Source organism: Osmia bicornis, chromosome 5 (genome assembly GCF_907164935.1).
Source record: "Osmia bicornis bicornis chromosome 5, iOsmBic2.1, whole genome shotgun sequence".
Lineage (NCBI taxonomy): Eukaryota > Metazoa > Arthropoda > Insecta > Hymenoptera > Megachilidae > Osmia > Osmia bicornis.
This window is the reverse complement of record NC_060220.1, coordinates 7,943,261-7,961,217: the sequence shown is the minus strand read 5'-3', so window position 1 is coordinate 7,961,217 and position 17,957 is coordinate 7,943,261. Positions and strand designations below refer to the sequence as shown.

Genomic DNA, 17,957 nt, shown 5'->3' with positions numbered 1-17,957 from the left:
TGCATATTAATTCATTATAAATTTATGTTCATAACGAAGAGTTTTAAATATTATTCTTCCAAAGACTTGATCAAATGTACAAACCTTCATAGGAATTTCAATAGTGGCTTCACCTTCCCTGTTCCTTGCAACAATGGTATATTTTCCTTCCTGTTTTTTCTGCACCTTTGTGATCTTAATTACACTGCAGTACATGTGCATGTCACTTTCAGTGGCGATTCTTATATTTTCTTTGGTCGTGATTTGCGTGTCCTTATAGTACCACGTTATCTCTGGTTCAGGTACGGCTACTAATCGGCATTCGAGGATCACATCTTCACCCTCGTCCACGTATTTTGCTTTGGGTTTCCTGGAGAACGTGGGTGGTATTCCCTCTAAGATATCGGCGAGGGATGATTCTCTGCAAAATTATTGTTATTATTTTTATGTATAAAATTTAAATAAGTTGTAATAAGTAATGTTGGAATAAAATAACGAAGGAGTACCTGGAGAGGCTCTTTCTGGATGGACCAGTCAAATCTGACCCATGATCAGAAAGAGGTGCTTCCACGATCAATTCCGTGGTACTGGATGCGAATCCTGCTGCATTCTTAGCGACACAGGTAAATGTACCAGCATCTTCAGGAAATACTTCCCTGATGATCAGAGTCGCTACATTGTCATCGTCATAATACATTTGGAAATCTGGGGATGGCTTGATGATGGCAGTCTGTCGGAACCATGTTATCTGTGGTCTTGGTACACCTTCCACTTGACATTCGAATTGAATTGTATAACCATCTGGCGTATGTATCGGTTGTAATTTTTCCACGAATTTCGGGGCTGATGATTTATCTCCAGGCGCAGGCTCTGGAAAATTGAAAGAAGTAAATAACTGTGTATTCTATGGAAAATTGATAGTATTTGCGAGAAAAGAATTGCAAGTAAATTTACTTTCAAACACTGGTAATTTATCAATTTTCTCGTGCAACTTCCGTTGCAGATAAAGAGTGTAATGAACTTCGTTCAATAGATACTGCGCTGGAACCCAACCCTTTTCTTCTGTCAAATGTTTCTTCACGAACCACCAGTCCTGATTCGTATGATCTGAAGAAGACATCGTATAATATAATTTCTGTATTATCTTTACTATCTATTAATTAAAAATAAAAAGGATCTTCAAATTTACCGATAACATAAACCCTTTCTCCTTCGACGAGATTGATGGCTTCATCAGTTTCTGCCACATACGAGCAAATGGAGAACATTGTGTCACCGTCGCGAACGACATATTCAATTTCCACTGTAAAATTTAGAAATATAATACATTAATTTATCTCCTTCATTATTGAATAAAATAATAAAATATGTATACCATACCTTCCTCTGAGATATCCTCTTCTCTGGTGATGCTAAGTGTTGCTTCTTCTGTAACGTGTCAAATAGAATATTAATAAACGATCAACAGACAAATATCCGAATATTAAATATCCTAATATTCCAATATTAGAAACGCGCTAATCTTCATATTACTGAAGTACGTTATACGAAGTACCGATATGCTTTTCATTCGCAGTGATCTAAGAAGCAAGGACAGTAAAAGGTGAGGTATTCCAAAGTGACGAGGTAAAGAGGATAATTAGGGACAAGCATACTCACTAAATACCGACAGACTGGCGAACAGCGTTAATTTCTATATTAGCTGAAAGCACTTTTAATCTGATTAATTATCATCTATTAAAATCGAAAAATTCTATCGAACCTTCGTCGTAGGTGGAAACGCGTCTCTTGCTCTTCAGCTTCAAAGCCAACGACTCATCCGCTTCTTCAATCGAGTATTTCCTATCTCGTTTCAATTTCAACTTCACATCACCTTCCTCGATGTCTTCCACCTTGTACGGTTTCGGTACCTTCTTCTTCTTTCTTCTCAATGGCAACCTCATCTCGTCTGTATCTAATTCTTCAATACTGTATTCATCTTTTCCTTCCTCGTCAGATTCTATGATTTCCTCGATAATAGGACCAGAATCGTCTTCTATTTCCTGTACGATTCTGATCGTTTCTTCACCAGTCTCTTCAGAGTACGTCAATGGCTTTTTCTTTGGTTTCAAACGAACCTTACCGGACATAGATATATCTTCTTCTTCGTAGGTGTTCAAAGAGATCTTGAACTCCTGCTCCACATCTTCCTTGGTTTTTGTAGTGCGTGGCCGGAAGGTAACATTCTCCGTTTCGGTAATTTCTTTAATATCCGGCCTGGATTTCCTCTTTGGTCGCAGTTTTCGAAGAGTAACATCTTCGTAGATTTCTTCGATCGGTTTTGGAGGTAGCTTGGGTGGTTTTCGTTTGAACGTGAATTCTTGTACTTCTTCTTCTTCCGGTTGTTCGATTTCTTCAATTTTCTTAATCGTCAGTTCATCAGCGGCTACCTCTTCAACCTTCTTCTGCGGCTTCTTCTTCCTTATCTGTACGTCTGTTGTCACTTCTTCTTCTTCCGTGGGTTTCTCAGGAGCACGAGCTTTCTTTATGGTAACAGCTGTTTCTTCGACCTCTTCAGTTACTTCCGGTTTTTTCTCCGGCTTCTTCTTCTTTCTGATGGTGAATTCTTCTGGAGCTTCCTCAACTTCTACGGGTACTGGCTTCTTGATAGTTACTTCTGCAGCCTCTTCTTCGATCACTGGCTTCTTCTTTGGTTTCTTCGTTATAGTCAGTTCACTTTCTTCAGGTTTCTTTTCTTCTTCGACTGGTTTTGGTTTAGTGAGAGTTACTTCAGCAACTTCTTCCTCTGTGACGGATTTCTTCTTTGGTCTTGGTTTCAGAGTAACCTCCTCAGGAGCTTCTTCCTCTTTCTTTTCTTCTACGACGACCTTCTTGATCGTGACCTCGTCGGCAGCTTCTTCTACCACAGGTTTCTTCTTCTTTGGTTTCTTTACCTCTACCTTCTCACTCACTTCTTCTGGTGCTTTTTCTTTCTCTTCTGGTGTTGGTTTCTTTATTGTAATTTCTTCAGTCACTTCTTCAGTAACTTCTTCTACTGGCTTTTCCTTTGGTTGCCTCTTCAGGGTAATTTCTGCTGGAGCTTCTTCTTCTTCCTTCTCCACCACTACAGGTTTCTTGATAGTTATCTCATCGGCAGCCTCCTCTTCAACTGGCTTCTTCTTCTTTGGTTTCCTTACTTCAATCTTTTCGGTCACTTCTTCAGGAGCCTTTTCCTCTTCTTTAGGTACTGGCTTCTTCAGTGTAATCTCCTCGGTAATCTCTTCCGGAACAGGTTTCTTTTCTGGCTTCTTTTTCCTTCCCAAAGTTATCTCTTCTGTAATTTCTTCTTCTTCTTTCTCAACAACCACTGGTTTCTTGATGGTGACTTCATCAGCGGCTTCTTCTTCAACCGGTTTCTTCTTCTTCGGTTTCTTAATGGCTATCTCCTCAGTTACTTCTTCAGGTACCTTTTCTTTCTCCTCTGGAACTGGTTTCTTTAATGTAACCTCTTCTTTCACTTCTTCAGGAACAGGTTTTTCCTTTGGTTTCCTGGGTTTCAAGGTTATTTCCTCGGGAGCTTCTTCCTCTTTCTTTTCTTCTACAACAGGTTTCTTTATTGTAATTTCGTCGGCAGCTTCTTCCTTTACTGGCTTCTTTTTCTTTGGTTTCTTTATTGCTATTTCTTCGGTTACATCTTCAGGAGCCTTCTCTTCTTCTTTAGGTACTGGTTTCTTCAATGTGACCTCCTCAGACACCTCTTCCGGAACAGGCTTCTTTTCTGGCTTCTTTTTCTTTTGCAAAGTCACCTCCTCCGTAATTTCCTCCTCTTCCTTTTCAACAACTACAGGTTTCTTAAGAGTGATTTCATCGGCAGCTTCTTCCTTGACTGGCTTCTTTTTCTTTGGTTTCTTAATTGCTACTTCTTCGGTTACTTCTTCTGGCACTGGTTTCTTTAATGTAATTTCCTCTGTCACTTCTTCGATAACAGGTTTCTCTTCTGGCTTCTTCGGTTTTAATGTCACCTCTTCTGGAACCTCCTCCTCTTTCTTCTCCTCTACAACAGGTTTCTTTATTGTAATTTCTTCTGCAACTTCTTCCTTTACCGGCTTCTTCTTCTTTGGTTTCTTTATTTCTTCTGTAACCTCTTCTGGTGCTTTTTCCTCTGGCTTCTTCAGTGTAATTTCTTCAGTAACTTCTTCAGTTATTTCCGGAATAGATTTCTTTTTTGGTTTCTTTATAACAACCTTTTCTTCTTCTTTCTCTTCTTCAGTGACAACCTTTGTGACTGTCACTTCCTCAACTACCTCTTCCTCTTTAACAGGCTTCTTCTTCTTTGGTTTCTTTATAACAGCCTCCTCAACCACCTCCTCCGGTTTCTCTGGCTTCTTCAAGATGACTTCAGTTATCGTCTCTTCCTCTTCTACTTCTTTCTCTTCTACAACAGGCTTCTTGATTGTAACTTCAGCTGGAGCTTCTTCAACAGGTTTCTCTGGTTCTTTCTTGAGAGTAATTTCTTCAGCCACTTCCTCTGGTTTTTCTTCTTCTGGTTTCTTAACTGTTACTTCTTCCTCCTTTTCCTCTTTAGGCTTTTCTTTAGGTTTCTTGGTCTTCACCTTACGCTGCACAGTGACATCTTCTGGTTCTTCCTTTGGTGGTTTTGGAACCTTTTCTTCCTCCTTCTTCGGAATTTCCTTTTCTTTTTCCTCTTCAGGTTTTTCTTTCTTCCAGGGTTTCAACGTTATCTGCTCAGGTTCCTCTTCCGGTTTCTCTTTTGTAGGTATTCTAAACTTAACTTCAGGCTCTTCGTCAGGTTCTGGTGGTTTTGGTTTTCCTTTTATCAATGGAATTTGTTCGACTTCTTGATCCGGTTTCTTCTTCGGCTCTTTCTCGTACGGTTTTGGAACTGGTTCAGGTGCTGGTTCTTCTGGTTTCTCATATTCTTCAGGTTCATATTTCTCAAGCTCTGGTCTATCAAAGTCCAGTGGCTTGAGCTCGTCATGTTCTAATTTTACTTTTGGTTTCTTTTTCTTTTCTGGTTTAACTTCCTCCTCTGGTTCTGGTTTCTTGGGTTTCTTCAGAGGTTCTTCAACTTCTTCCGGTTTCTTCTCAGGTACCTTCTTCAGTTTCACCTTTTCAGGCTCCACCTTCTCTTCTTCTGGAACCTTGCCCTTGCCAATAGGTACTTTCTTTGGTTCTTCAGGTTTCTCCGCAGGTTTCTTCGGTTGGCGTTCGTACACCGATTTGTCTTCAATTTTCTCCAAAGGCACCTTCTTCAGTTCCTCGAATTCTAGATCTAATTTCTCCAATTGTGTTACCTCTTTTTCAGATAATTTCACCCTCTTCACTTTCCTCTTCAGAACCTTAAGAGCTTCTTCCGTGTTTCTGGATAGTATACCTGTTTGAACCGGATTCTCTTCGAGGTAAGTGATCTTTGGAATCTGTAATTCAGGCGGATAATCACCGACGAATGTCATTCTGCTGCGCAGCATGATTTTCGGGAACTTGGTTTCGTCGGCTTCTTTCTTTTTGGGTATTGCAACTTTCTTCAGCTTTATGGAAGCGAATTGAACGGTCTCTGCTGGTTCCGAATACTTCAGCTTCGTAGGTTTGATCTCCTTTCTTTCGATCTTTTGTGGAACTAGCTTCTGAAGAGATTCTGGCAAAGGCTTCTTTTCCTTCTTCTTCTTCGGTTCCCATACTATCTTCTCTGGCATGGGTTCCAATACAGGTCTCTCGTATTCAGGTTCCACCCATTCCTCAATTTCGTCTTTCTTAGCTGGCTTCTTCTTCTTCTTCTTCATTACCTTCGCTTCCTTTGGCTTTTCTGGAGCAGCTTCTGTTGGCTTCTCTTCTGGTACTTTCTCTTCTTTCTTTTCTGGAGCCTTTTCTACGGGTACCTCTGTAATTTCAACTTTCTCTTCCTTCTCTTCAACTGGTACTGCTTTACGCTCTTCAGGTTTCTTCGTCGGTATTTCTTCCGCCACGGTTTCTGGAATTACTTCAGTTATTTGAACCGTATCCTTTGGAATAATTTCTTCCCGAGCCTTAACTTCCTCTGGTTTCTTTTCAGGTATCTCTTCCACTTTATCCTCAGGACGTTCTTCTTCTGAGATTTTAGGTTTCTTTTCTGCAGGCTTCTTCTTTTTAGGCTTCTCTTCCTTCGGTTTTTCCTCTTCAGGTTTCACTTCCTCTGGCTTCTCTTCTATTGGTTTCTTAGGCTTCTCTTCCTTCGGTTTTTTCTCTTTGGGCTTCACTTCCTTCGGCTTCTCTTCTTCCGGTTTTTCTTTTTCCTCTGGCACCTGTGGAATTTCTTCCTTTGGTTTCTCCTCAGGAATCTCTTTCACTTTAGGCTTTTCTTCAATCACTTCACCGTTCGTTACAGGTTTTTCCTTCTTTTTCTTTTTTTCCTTCACAGATACCTCAGTTACCTTTGCTTCTTCTTCAACTTTCTCTTCCTCCTTGGGAACAGCCTTTTCTTCCTCTGGTTTCTCCTCCTCAGGTATCTCCTCTGCTGTAACACCAGGAACTACTTCAGTTGTTTGAATCTCTTCTTTAGGAATCACAGCCTTTTTAGCTTTCCTCTTCTTCGGTTCTTCCGGTGTTATTTCTTCCACAACCTCTTCTACTTGTTCCTCTTCAGCTTCAGTTGGTTTCAGTTTCTTTTTAGGAGCCTTCTTTACTGTAACCTTCTTCTCTTCCACCTTCGCCTTTTCTTCCTTTTCTTCAACCACTGTAGCCTTTTCTTCTTCAGGTTTTTCTACTTCCAACTCCTCTTCCTTCGTTGTAGTAACGACCTCAGTTGTTACAATACTATCTTGAGGAGTAACCTCCTTCTTCGCCTTAGTTTTCTTTGGCTTTTCAGGAACAAGTTCTTCTACCTCTTCAGCTGGCTGTTCTTCTTCCCCAGGTACTGCTTCCTTTGGAGCTTCTTTCACCTTTACTTTCTTCGTGATTACCTTTTCTTCCGTTTCTTTAATCTCGGTTGCTTTCTTCTTCTTGGGTTTGGCCTCTTCAGGAAGTTTCTCTGGAGCCACCTCAGATATTACCTCAGTTACTTCAATGCCTTCCTTCTCAGTGACTGTTGGTTTCGCCTTTTCTTCTTTAGGCTTCTCAGGTTTTATTTCTTCAACAACTTCTTCCTTCTCTTCAGCTTCGACAGCTTTACTTGGTTTCTTCTTCTTTGGCACTTTCTTTATCGCTACTTCAGTAACCTTTACCTTCTCTTCCTCCTCTTCCTCCGAAGGCTTGGCTTCTTCGGGTTTAAGCTCTTCTTCAATTAACTCCTCGACAGATGTTTCTGTGATAACTTCTGTAATTTCCACTCCTTCCTTTGGCAGGATCTTCTTCTTAGCCTTTTCTTTAACAGGCTTTTCAATTACGATTTCTTCAACTTCTTCTTCAGGTGCTTTACCTTCTTTGATAGTTGCTTTCTTTTTCTTGATCACTGTCTTTGTGGGAGTTTCAATTACTTCTATGATTTCTTGTTCTTCCATCGTTTTAGCTTCTTCTATGGTCTTCTGAATAACTTCTTCAACTATCTTATCCTTTTTATCTTTCGGTTTCTTCCGGACGATCCTCTTTGTTGGAGTTTCGATCGTCTCAATGATCTCTTCTTCTTCCTCGATCACCTCTTTCGGCTTTTCGATCACGATCTCTTCAACTTTCTCCTCAGGTGCTTTGCCTTCCTCGATGGTGGTCGTCTTTTTCTTGATCACCTTCTTCGTTGGAGTTTCAATTACTTCTACAATTTCCTGTTCTTCCATCGCTTTAGCTTCCTCTATCGTTTTCTGAATTACTTCCTCAATTATTTTGTCCTTCTTATCTTTAGGTTTCTTACGAATGATCTTTTTCGTCGGAGTTTCAATAGTCTCGATGATCTCTTCTTCTTCTTCGACCACCTCTTCAGGCTTCTCTGGTGCTTTCTTCGTCTCCACTTTCGTCACCTTGACCTTCTTCTTCTCTTCTTCCACTGTAGGTTTCGCCTTCTTCTTCTGCGGTTTCTCGATGATGATCTCTTCGACAAGCTCTTCAGGAACACCATCATCCTTCACCACTTCTTTCTTCTTTTTCACGATCTTCTTAGTGGGTGTCTCGACGACTTCCACTATTTGTTGTTCCTCCATCTCTACAGTTTCTTCTCTTGGTTTCTGAATGATTTCCTCAACCACGACTTCCTTTTCGCCCTTCTTCATAGGGCGTATCTTCTTCCTGATGATCTTATGAGTCGGTGTTTCGATAGTCTCAAATATCTCCTCTTCTTCATTAATAACCACTTCCTTCTTCTTCTTCGGTGCTTTCCTGACATCGTGTTCGGTGATGATCACTGTCTCTTCTTCTTCTACGATCGGCTTAGCCTCTTGTTTCTCTGGTTCTTCGATTATTATTTCTTCCACCACTTCTTCCGTTACTTCGTCCTTAGCCTTAACGGGTTTCTTCTTCTTAGGCTTCACTTCCTTCACTTCCTCGATGATCTCCTGCTGTTTGTACAAATCAAATTTAATTAAAAGTTTCTCGTTAATTAAAATTTGAAAAACAAATTAATTTCCATACCTGTTCGACCGTCTTCTCCGTGACATCTGTGAAAAGAAGAAAATTGTTTTAATATCAATCAACAGTATTTTTCACGGTTAATCCCAAGCTATCGTTCAGCAAATCACAAACCATTTACGGATAAATCACGTACTGATATCAAGCAGATAAAATCATGGGAGGTTGTTGTCAGCGTGTGCACTGACAACTGTACACGATACAATTAATTCATAAATTATATGTATTTGTCGATTCATGTCTTTGTTTCCTGTTCTGTTAAATCGTATTTAACGAATAATAAATATATATATATACATATATGATACAAGTAAACGGTGTATACGCGTCGATGGTGATAGTAATAGGTAAGAAATGGGCTTACCTTCGGCCAATTTCTCGTCTGCTTTTGGTTTTGTTGGTCTTTTGTGTTTAGCTTGTTCGTGTATTTCTGATATAGTGTCTTCGTGGAGTTCTATTGTTGCTGTTATGGGTTCTTTACCTTCCTCTTCAACAGTCACCTCTTCGGTGACACGTTCTTTACCTTCGCGTTTCTTCGTTACGCGTTTTTTGCGCACAGTTTTCTTTGTTCCTTCCTCGGTGATTATCTCGCTCGTTACGATTTCTTCTTTAATCTCTTCAACAGGCGCGGCTTTCTCGACGGACTCGACCGGCACGGCTTCGTATTTATCTACGTCAAACTCTTCGACTGTGACAACAGGTTCAAAACCTTCCTCTTCTATCGTGGTCTCTTCGATAATCTTTGGTTTCTCCTCTTTAGGTTTAGTGATAGTTTTCTTCTTTTTAATCTTACGCGTCTTCTTATCAGGCGTTTCTTCCACCGTTGTGGTCACTTCAACAGTTTCGACAATGTCGTCGTCTTTTGGAACGAACTTGATGTAGTCTTCAGGTTTCTTCTCTTCTTCCTCTGGTTTCTCACCCTTCTTCCAGGGTTTCAGTTTGATTTTCTCTGGTTCTTCAGTAGGAGGTGGTCGTTCAGGAATTCTTCTCTTTATCTCTTCCTCTTCTTCAGGTTCCTTTGGTTTGGGAACACCGGGTACGATCGGAACGGCTTCAGTTTCCTGAGCAGGTGTCTTACGTTCCTTCTTCGGTTTCTTACCTGGAACCTTTTTCTCTTTAGGTTTCTCTGGTTCAGGATACTCTGGTTTCTCTCTTTCTTCAAGTTCAACTTCCGGTGCTTCTATATCGTAAGGTTCGAATGGTTTCAGTTCCGGATATTCCTTTTCTTCTTTCTCTTTCTTCGGTTTGTCTACTTCGTCTTTCTTCTTTGGTACTTTTTCTGCTTCTTCAGGAGCACTTGGAATCTTCTCGGGTATTTTCTTTAATTGTACAGTTTCTACATCTTCTTCTTCAGCAGGTCGACGTTTACCTTTGCCTATCACCAACTTCTTTGGTTTCTCTTCCTCAGGTTTCTCTGGTTTCGGTTTGCGTTCGTAGGGAGTTATTTCTTCAGCCTTCTCCAAAGGAACTTTCTTCAGTTCTTCGAACTCCTGATCCAGCTTCTCGAGCTCTGTTATTTCTTTCTCAGGAAGTTTCATCTTCTTATGTTTCACCTTCTTCAACTTCAATGCCTCCTCCATCGTACGAGATAGTATTCCATTTTGTATGTAATTTGGTTCTAAGACAGATATTGCTGGATATTTCACAGATGGTGGCCAATCATGTGCTGTAATTCGACTACGTAGCAAAATCTTCGGGAATTTGCTTACCTCTTCTTCAGGTTTCTTCTTTGGTTTAACTGGAGCTTTCTTCAGTTTGATCTGTGCAAACAGAGGAGTAGCTGGTTCCTCGATTTTCGGTTTGATAGGCTTTTGTTCTTTGATACTGATCCTCATTAGCTGAGGTTTAACCCCTTCTTTTGCTTTATCTTCAGGTTTCTTCTTCTTCTTTACTTTGCGCTCTGGTTTCTCTTCCAGTATAGGTTCTTCCAGTTTCTCCAATGGTAATTCTTTCTTTAGCTCCTCGAATTCTTGATCAAGTTTTTCAAGTTTAGCAATTTCCTTCTCAATACGTTTGATCTTCTTCTTCTTCGGTTTCGGTAACGCAGCTGCTTCATCAACGTTACGAGATAATATACCGTTTTGGAGTTCGATTGGTTCAAATGTGTCCACTTTTAAGTTTTTAGGAGAAGGAGGCCATTCAATGGAAATAATACGACTTCTGAGGAGAATGCGAGGGAATTTCTCTTCTTTTTTACTTGGACGTTTGGCCACTGGAGTTTTGCGTAATTTAATTTGAGCGAACTGAGGCTTGTCCAAGGACGTCTCCTGGATATCGAGTTTCGTAGATTCGAATTTAGAAACTTTAAGACGTTGAAGTTTAATGATTTTCTTAGTTTCTTCAACGGGAACTTCTTCAGGAGCTTCTTCAGGAGCTTCGATTCCTTCTTTCTTTGGTTTAGGTACCTTCTTCTTCACGATCTTCTTCGTTTTGCCTTCTTTGGTAACAACCTCAGTAACAGTCAGTTCTTCTGGTACTTCTGTTACTTCAGTAGGTTTAACCAGTTCTGGTGCAGGTAATGCCTTCACAGTTTCTTCTACGATTTCTTCAACAGGCCCTTCAGTGACAGTGGTAACAGGAGCTTTTCCTTTCTCTTCGACTGTGACAACTTCAGTCACCTGTTGTTCTGTACCTTTACGTTTAATAACCTTCTTTTTGATCGTTTTCTTAGGTTTACCTTCTTTCGTAACTTCCTGTGTAACAGTGACTTGTTCACGGACTTCTTCAACTTCAGATGGCTTAGCATCTTCAGGAGCAGGTAGAGCTTTGATTGTTTCTTCAACTATTTCTTCTGTAGGACCCTCAGTGACAGTGGTAACAGGAGCCTTACCCTGTTCTTCAACGGTAACAACTTCCTTAACCTGTTGTTCTCTTCCTCTACGTTTGATTACCTTTTTCTTAATAACTTTCTTCGGTTTACCTTCTTTGGTCAGTTCTTCTGTGACAGTCACCTGTTCTCGTACTTCTTCCACCTCAGATGGTTTCACAAATTCTGGAGCAATCAATGGTTTGAGAAGTTCTTCAACTACTTCTTCAACAGGACCTTCTGTGACGGTGGTAACAGGAGCCTTTCCTTGTTCTTCGACAGTGACAACTTCTGTTACCTGTTGTTCTTTACCTTTGCGTTTGACCACCTTCTTCTTCGTTGTCTTCCTAGGTTTACCTTCCTTAGTGACTTCCTGTGTAACAGTAACTTGCTCACGGACTTCCTCAACTTCAGAAGGCTTTGCATGTTCAGGTGCTGGCAAAGTTTTCACTGTTTCTTCAACTATCTCTTCTGTGGGACCTTCTGTGACTGTTGTAACTGGAGCTTTACCTTGTTCTTCGACAGTAACAACCTCCTGCACTGTCTGCTTCCTTCCTTTTCGTTTGATGACTTTCTTTTTAATGACCTTCTTTGGCTTACCCTCTTTGGTTATTTCTTCTGTGACGGTCACCTGTTCTCGTACTTCTTCAACTTCAGATGGTTTCACGACTTTTGGAACAGGCAGTGGTTTAAGTACTTCCTCAACCACTTCTTCTACAGGACCTTCAGTAACAGTGGTAACAGGGGCTTTTCCTTCTTCTTCAACCGTAACAATTTCGGTAACCTGTTGCTCTGGTCCTTTGCGTTTGGTGATTTTCTTCTTAGTAGTTTTCTTTGGTTTGCCTAGTTTAGTCAATTCTTCAGTTACCGTCACTTGTTCTCGTATCTCTTCGACTTCTGATGGCTTAGCATATTCTGGTGCTGGCAATGATTTAATAGTCTCGTCAATTACTTCTTCAACTGGTCCCTCTTGAACAGTGGTAACTGGAGCTTTTCCTTGTTCTTCAACTGTCACGACTTCTGTTATTTGCTGCTCCTTGCCCCTTTTCTTGATAATCTTCTTCTTGATCGTCTTCTTTGGTTTACCTTCTCGAGTTACTTCTTCTGTAACTGTCACTTGCTCGCGCACTTCTTCAACTTCAGATGGCTTAACAAATTCTAGAGCAGGAAGTGGCTTTATTTCTTCTTCAATAACTTCCTCCACAGGGCCTTCTGTTATCGTCGTCTTTGGCGCCTTTCCTTCCTCCTCCACTGTAACAATTTCTGTAACCTGTTGATCTTTGCCCTTCTTTTTAATGATCTTCCTCTTGATTGTCTTCTTTGGCTTGCCTTCCTTCGTCACCTCTTTCGTGACAGTTACCTGTTCACGAACTTCTTCTACTTCTGATGGTTTTGCAAATTCTGGTGCAGGCAATTCCTTTATGGTTTCATCAACTATTTCTTCAACTGGGGCCTTGGTTACAGTAGTCACTGGAGCTTTACCTTGTTCCTCAACAGTAACAACTTCTGTTACCTGCTGTTCCTTGCCCTTTTTCTTGATAATCTTCTTCTTGATCGTCTTCTTTGGTTTACCTTCTCGAGTTACTTCTTCCGTAACAGTCACTTGCTCGCGAACTTCTTCAACTTCTGATGGCTTAACAAATTCTAGAGCAGGAAGTGGCTTTATTTCTTCTTCAACAACTTCCTCTACAGGGCCTTCGGTCATCGTCGTCTTTGGCGCCTTTCCTTCCTCCTCCACCGTAACAATTTCTGTAACCTGCTGTTCATTTCCTTTACGTTTAATGATCTTCTTCTTGGTAGTTTTCTTAGGTTTACCAAGTTTCGTTATTTCTTGAGTCACTGTTACCTGCTCACGGACTTCTTCAACCTCGGATGGCTTAGCATACTTGGGCGCAGGCAACTGTTTTATCGTCTCGTCGACTACTTCTTCAACAGGACCTTCGGTTACGCTTGTTTCTGGAGCCTTACCTTGTTCTTCAACCGTAACAATTTCAGTTACCTGTTGTTCCTTGCCCTTTTTCTTGATAATCTTCTTCTTGATCGTCTTCTTTGGTTTACCTTCTCGAGTTACTTCTTCCGTAACAGTCACTTGCTCGCGAACTTCTTCAACATCAGATGGCTTAACAAATTCTAGAGCAGGAAGTGGCTTTATTTCTTCTTCAACAACTTCCTCCACAGGGCCTTCGGTCATCGTCGTCTTTGGCGCCTTTCCTTCCTCCTCCACCGTAACAATTTCTGTAACTTGTTGTTCATTTCCTTTGCGTTTGATAACCTTCCTTTTGGTAGTTTTCTTTGGCTTGCCCAGTTTTGTAATTTCTTGAGTTACTGTCACTTGTTCTCTTACTTCCTCTACTTCTGATGGTTTCGCGTATTTAGGAGCAGGCAAGGCTTTCACCGTTTCATCGACCACTTCTTCAACTGGTCCTTCCTTCACAGTAGTCACCGGCACCTTTCCTTCTTCCTCAACCGTGACAACTTCCGTAATTTGTTGTGCTTTGCCCTTCTTCTTGATGATCTTCTTTTTTATGGTCTTCTTTGGCTTACCCTCTCGTGTTACTTCCTGCGTCACTGTAACTTGCTCACGGACTTCCTCAACTTCAGACGGTTTTACAAACTCTGGTGCAAGGAGTGGTTTTACTTCTTCTTCGACTACCTCTTCCACAGGCCCTTCAGTCACAGTCGTCTTTGGAGCCTTACCTTCTTCTTCAACTGTAACAATTTCTGTAACTTGTTGTTCGTCACCTTTGCGCTTGACAATCTTCTTCTTCGTAGTTTTCTTTGGTTTGCCTAATTTCGTTACTTCCTGCGTCACCGTCACTTGTTCGCGCACCTCTTCAACTTCTGATGGTTTAGCATACTCAGGAGCAGGTAATGATTTAATAGTCTCATCAACTACTTCCTCCACTGGACCCTCGGTTACTGTGGTCACTGGCGCCTTTCCTTGTTCTTCGACAGTGACTATCTCCGTCACTTGCTGTTCTTTTCCTTTGCGCTTGATAATCTTCTTCTTAATAGTCTTCTTTGGTTTTCCTAGTCTAGTTACTTCCTCTGTGACTGTAACCTGTTCGCGAACTTCTTCAACCTCAGTTGGTTTCACAAACTCAGGTATAGGAAGTTCCTGTATTTCTTCTATCACTACCTCTTCCACGGGTCCTTCCGTCACAGTAGTTTCCGGAGCTTTTCCTTCTTCTTCTACTGTGACAATTTCTGTGACTTGCTGTTCTTTTCCTTTGCGTTTGGTAATCTTCTTTTTAGTAGTTTTCTTTGGTTTGCCTAATTTTGTGACTTCTTGGGTCACTGTCACTTGTTCGCGTACTTCTTCAACTTCTGATGGTTTAGCATATTCAGGAGCAGGTAATGATTTAATAGTCTCATCAACTACTTCCTCCACTGGTCCCTCAGTAACAGTCGTTACTGGTGCTTTGCCCTGTTCCTCTACTGTAACAACCTCTGTGACCTGTTGTTCTTTACCCTGTTTCTTAATGATCTTCTTCTTGATCGTCTTCTTTGGTTTTCCTTCTCTAGTTACTTCTTGAGTAACCGTCACTTGTTCGCGTACTTCTTCCACTTCCTTTGGCTTAATAAACTCTGGTTTTATTTCTTCTTCGATTATCTCTTCTACAGGACCCTCGGTCACAGTTGTCTTCGGTGCTTTACCTTCTTCTTCAACTGTAACAATTTCTGTGACTTGTTGTTCTTTTCCTTTGCGTTTGGTAATCTTCTTTTTGGTAGTTTTCTTTGGTTTGCCTAATTTTGTGACTTCTTGGGTCACTGTCACTTGTTCGCGTACTTCTTCAACTTCTGATGGTTTAGCATATTCAGGAGCAGGTAATGATTTAATAGTCTCATCAACTACTTCCTCCACTGGTCCCTCAGTAACAGTCGTTACTGGTGCTTTGCCCTGTTCCTCTACTGTAACAACCTCTGTGACCTGTTGTTCTTTACCCTGTTTTTTAATGATCTTCTTCTTGATCGTCTTCTTTGGTTTTCCTTCTCTAGTTACTTCTTGAGTAACCGTCACTTGTTCGCGTACTTCTTCCACTTCCTTTGGCTTAATAAACTCTGGTTTTATTTCTTCTTCGATTATCTCTTCTACAGGACCCTCGGTCACAGTCGTCTTCGGAGCTTTACCTTCTTCTTCAACTGTAACAATTTCTGTGACTTGCTGTTCTTTTCCTTTGCGTTTCGTAATCTTCTTTTTGGTAGTTTTCTTTGGTTTGCCTAATTTTGTAACTTCTTGGGTCACTGTCACTTGTTCGCGTACCTCTTCAACTTCTGATGGTTTAGCATACTCAGGAGCAGGTAATGATTTAATAGTTTCATCAACTACTTCCTCCACTGGACCCTCGGTTACTGTGGTCACTGGCGCCTTTCCTTGCTCTTCGACAGTGACTATCTCCGTCACTTGCTGTTCTTTTCCTTTGCGCTTGATAATCTTCTTCTTTGTAGTCTTCTTTGGTTTTCCTAGTCTGGTTACTTCCTCTGTGACTGTAACCTGTTCGCGAACTTCTTCAACCTCAGTTGGTTTCACAAACTCAGGTATAGGAAGTTCCTGTATTTCCTCTATCACTACCTCTTCCACGGGTCCTTCCGTCACAGTAGTTTCCGGAGCTTTTCCTTCTTCTTCTACTGTGACAATTTCTGTGACTTGCTGTTCTTTTCCTTTGCGTTTGGTAATTTTCTTTTTGGTAGTTTTCTTTGGTTTGCCTAATTTTGTGACCTCTTGGGTCACTGTCACTTGTTCACGTACTTCTTCCACTTCCTTTGGCTTAATAAATTCTGGTTTTATTTCTTCTTCGATTATCTCTTCTACAGGACCCTCGGTCACAGTCGTCTTCGGAGCTTTACCTTCTTCTTCAACTGTAACAATTTCCGTAACCTGTTGCTTCTTACCTTTGCGTTTGATAATTTTCTTTTTGGTAGTTTTCTTTGGCTTGCCTAATTTCGTCACTTCCTGAGTCACGGTCACTTGCTCGCGTACTTCTTCCACTTCTGATGGTTTAGCATATTCAGGAGCAGGTAGGGGTGTGATCGTTTCTTCCACTACTTCTTCAACTGGTCCCTCTTTTACAGTGGTAACTGGTGCTTTTCCTTGTTCTTCTACAGTGACTACTTCCGTTACTTGTTGTTCCTTTCCTGTGCGTTTGATAATCTTTTTCTTTATAGTCTTCTTTGGTTTGCCCAATTTGGTTAGTTCTTCAGTTACTGTCACCTGTTCTCGTACTTCCTCGACTTCTGTTGGTTTGACAAATTCTGGTATAGGAAGTTCTTTTATTTCTTGTATCACTACTTCTTCTACAGGACCTTCGGTCACAGTCGTCGTTGGTGCCTTGCCTTCTTCCTCAACCGTAACCACCTCCGTGACCTGTTGTTTTGTTCCTTTACGTTTGATTATCTTCTTCTTGGTAGTCTTCTTTGGTTTGCCTAATCTTGTCACTTCCTTTGTTACCGTCACCTGTTCACGAACTTCTTCAACTTCTGACGGTTTAGCGTATTTCGGAGCGGGTAATTTCTTTATTATCTCTTCAACTACCTCTTCAACTGGACCTTCGGTGACACTGGTTATCGGAGCTTTTCCTTGTTCTTCAACGGTAACAACTTCGGTAACCTGCTGTTCTTTTCCTTTACGCGTTCGCACTATCTTTTTCGTGGTCTTTCTAGGTTTACCTTCTTTGGTTATTTCTTCTGTAACAGTTACCTGTTCCTCCACTTGTTGTACCGTAGGTGTCAACTTCTTCCGTGGTTTCAGAGGTATAGTTTTTTCCTCAGGTACTTCTTCCACTACATATTCCTCTTTTTCTATTTTAGGACGTTCTTCGATGTCTTCTTCAATAATTTCTACGGGTTTCGTCACCACTGTTGTTTCCGGTGCTTTCCCTTCTTCCTCAACTGTTATCTCTTCCGTCACTTGACGTGTTTTTCCACGTCTCCTTACGAATTGTTTCTTGGTAACCTTCTTTTTCTTATCTGTATCCTGAACCTCGGTTATTGTCACCTCCACTTTCTCGTCTTCTTTCGGTGCGATTTCTTCAGCCTCATCGATTCTTGTCGGTACTATTTCTTCTACGTCCGACACTGTTGTCACTTCTTCGATTGGCATAAACTGTTTCTTCGGTATAGATGGTATCTTCGGTTTTATGTCGTCAAGTTCTTCTTCGATTACCACGACAATGTCTTCTTCGCCTGTTGTCTTCGGCTTCTTTCTAACTATCGTTTTCTTTGTTTTAACAGCCGCGGTCTCGTCTTCGGTACTGCCGCGCCTAAATTTCGTTGTGTACTCTTCGATCACCTCTGTATCAGATTCGATCGATTGTTGCTGTGGCAAATCGTGTTTTGTTGTGTGTTGTGTGATTGTGATGTGATGTTGTTGCGCTGGTGCTTCTGTGGTTTCTGAAATGTATACAGAACAAAGTGTGATACGATTAACTTGTGTCCACTAGTGTAATTATTCTGCTCGATTGCTTTTCTTTACTTTTTGGTTTGACTTCTCATTACCGTGACAAACCCACTTTGTTTCTTTTCTTTTCTCACCGGGCCATTGTATGTTGTATATCGTGTCATTACCATTATAATGTTCAATGAATGATCTGTGGATGTGTCCTGTGTGTCTGTTACCGTGTGATGTCCACCATGATGTCAATACACA

The 17,957-nt window shown here is 41.0% G+C and overlaps 1 protein-coding gene across 3 annotated transcripts in view; it reads right to left on the bottom strand.

Moving 5' to 3' along the window:
• Nucleotides 1-17,957, bottom strand: part of LOC114878067 (titin) — a 132,200-nt gene that overhangs the window by 7,144 nt on the left and 107,099 nt on the right. For 2 of the 3 annotated variants that reach the window (XM_046285932.1, XM_046285934.1), the window contains 8 exons: nt 8,870-17,701; nt 8,509-8,534; nt 1,742-8,435; nt 1,360-1,407; nt 1,169-1,282; nt 934-1,086; nt 486-849; nt 85-400 (listed from right to left, as the gene is read on the bottom strand). In XM_046285932.1, coding sequence (XP_046141888.1) covers nt 85-400; nt 486-849; nt 934-1,086; nt 1,169-1,282; nt 1,360-1,407; nt 1,742-8,435; nt 8,509-8,534; nt 8,870-17,701 — 16,547 coding nt within the window. The remainder of the gene's footprint in view (nt 1-84; nt 401-485; nt 850-933; nt 1,087-1,168; nt 1,283-1,359; nt 1,408-1,741; nt 8,436-8,508; nt 8,535-8,869; nt 17,702-17,957) is intronic. The other variant, XM_046285933.1, reaches the window with a different exon arrangement.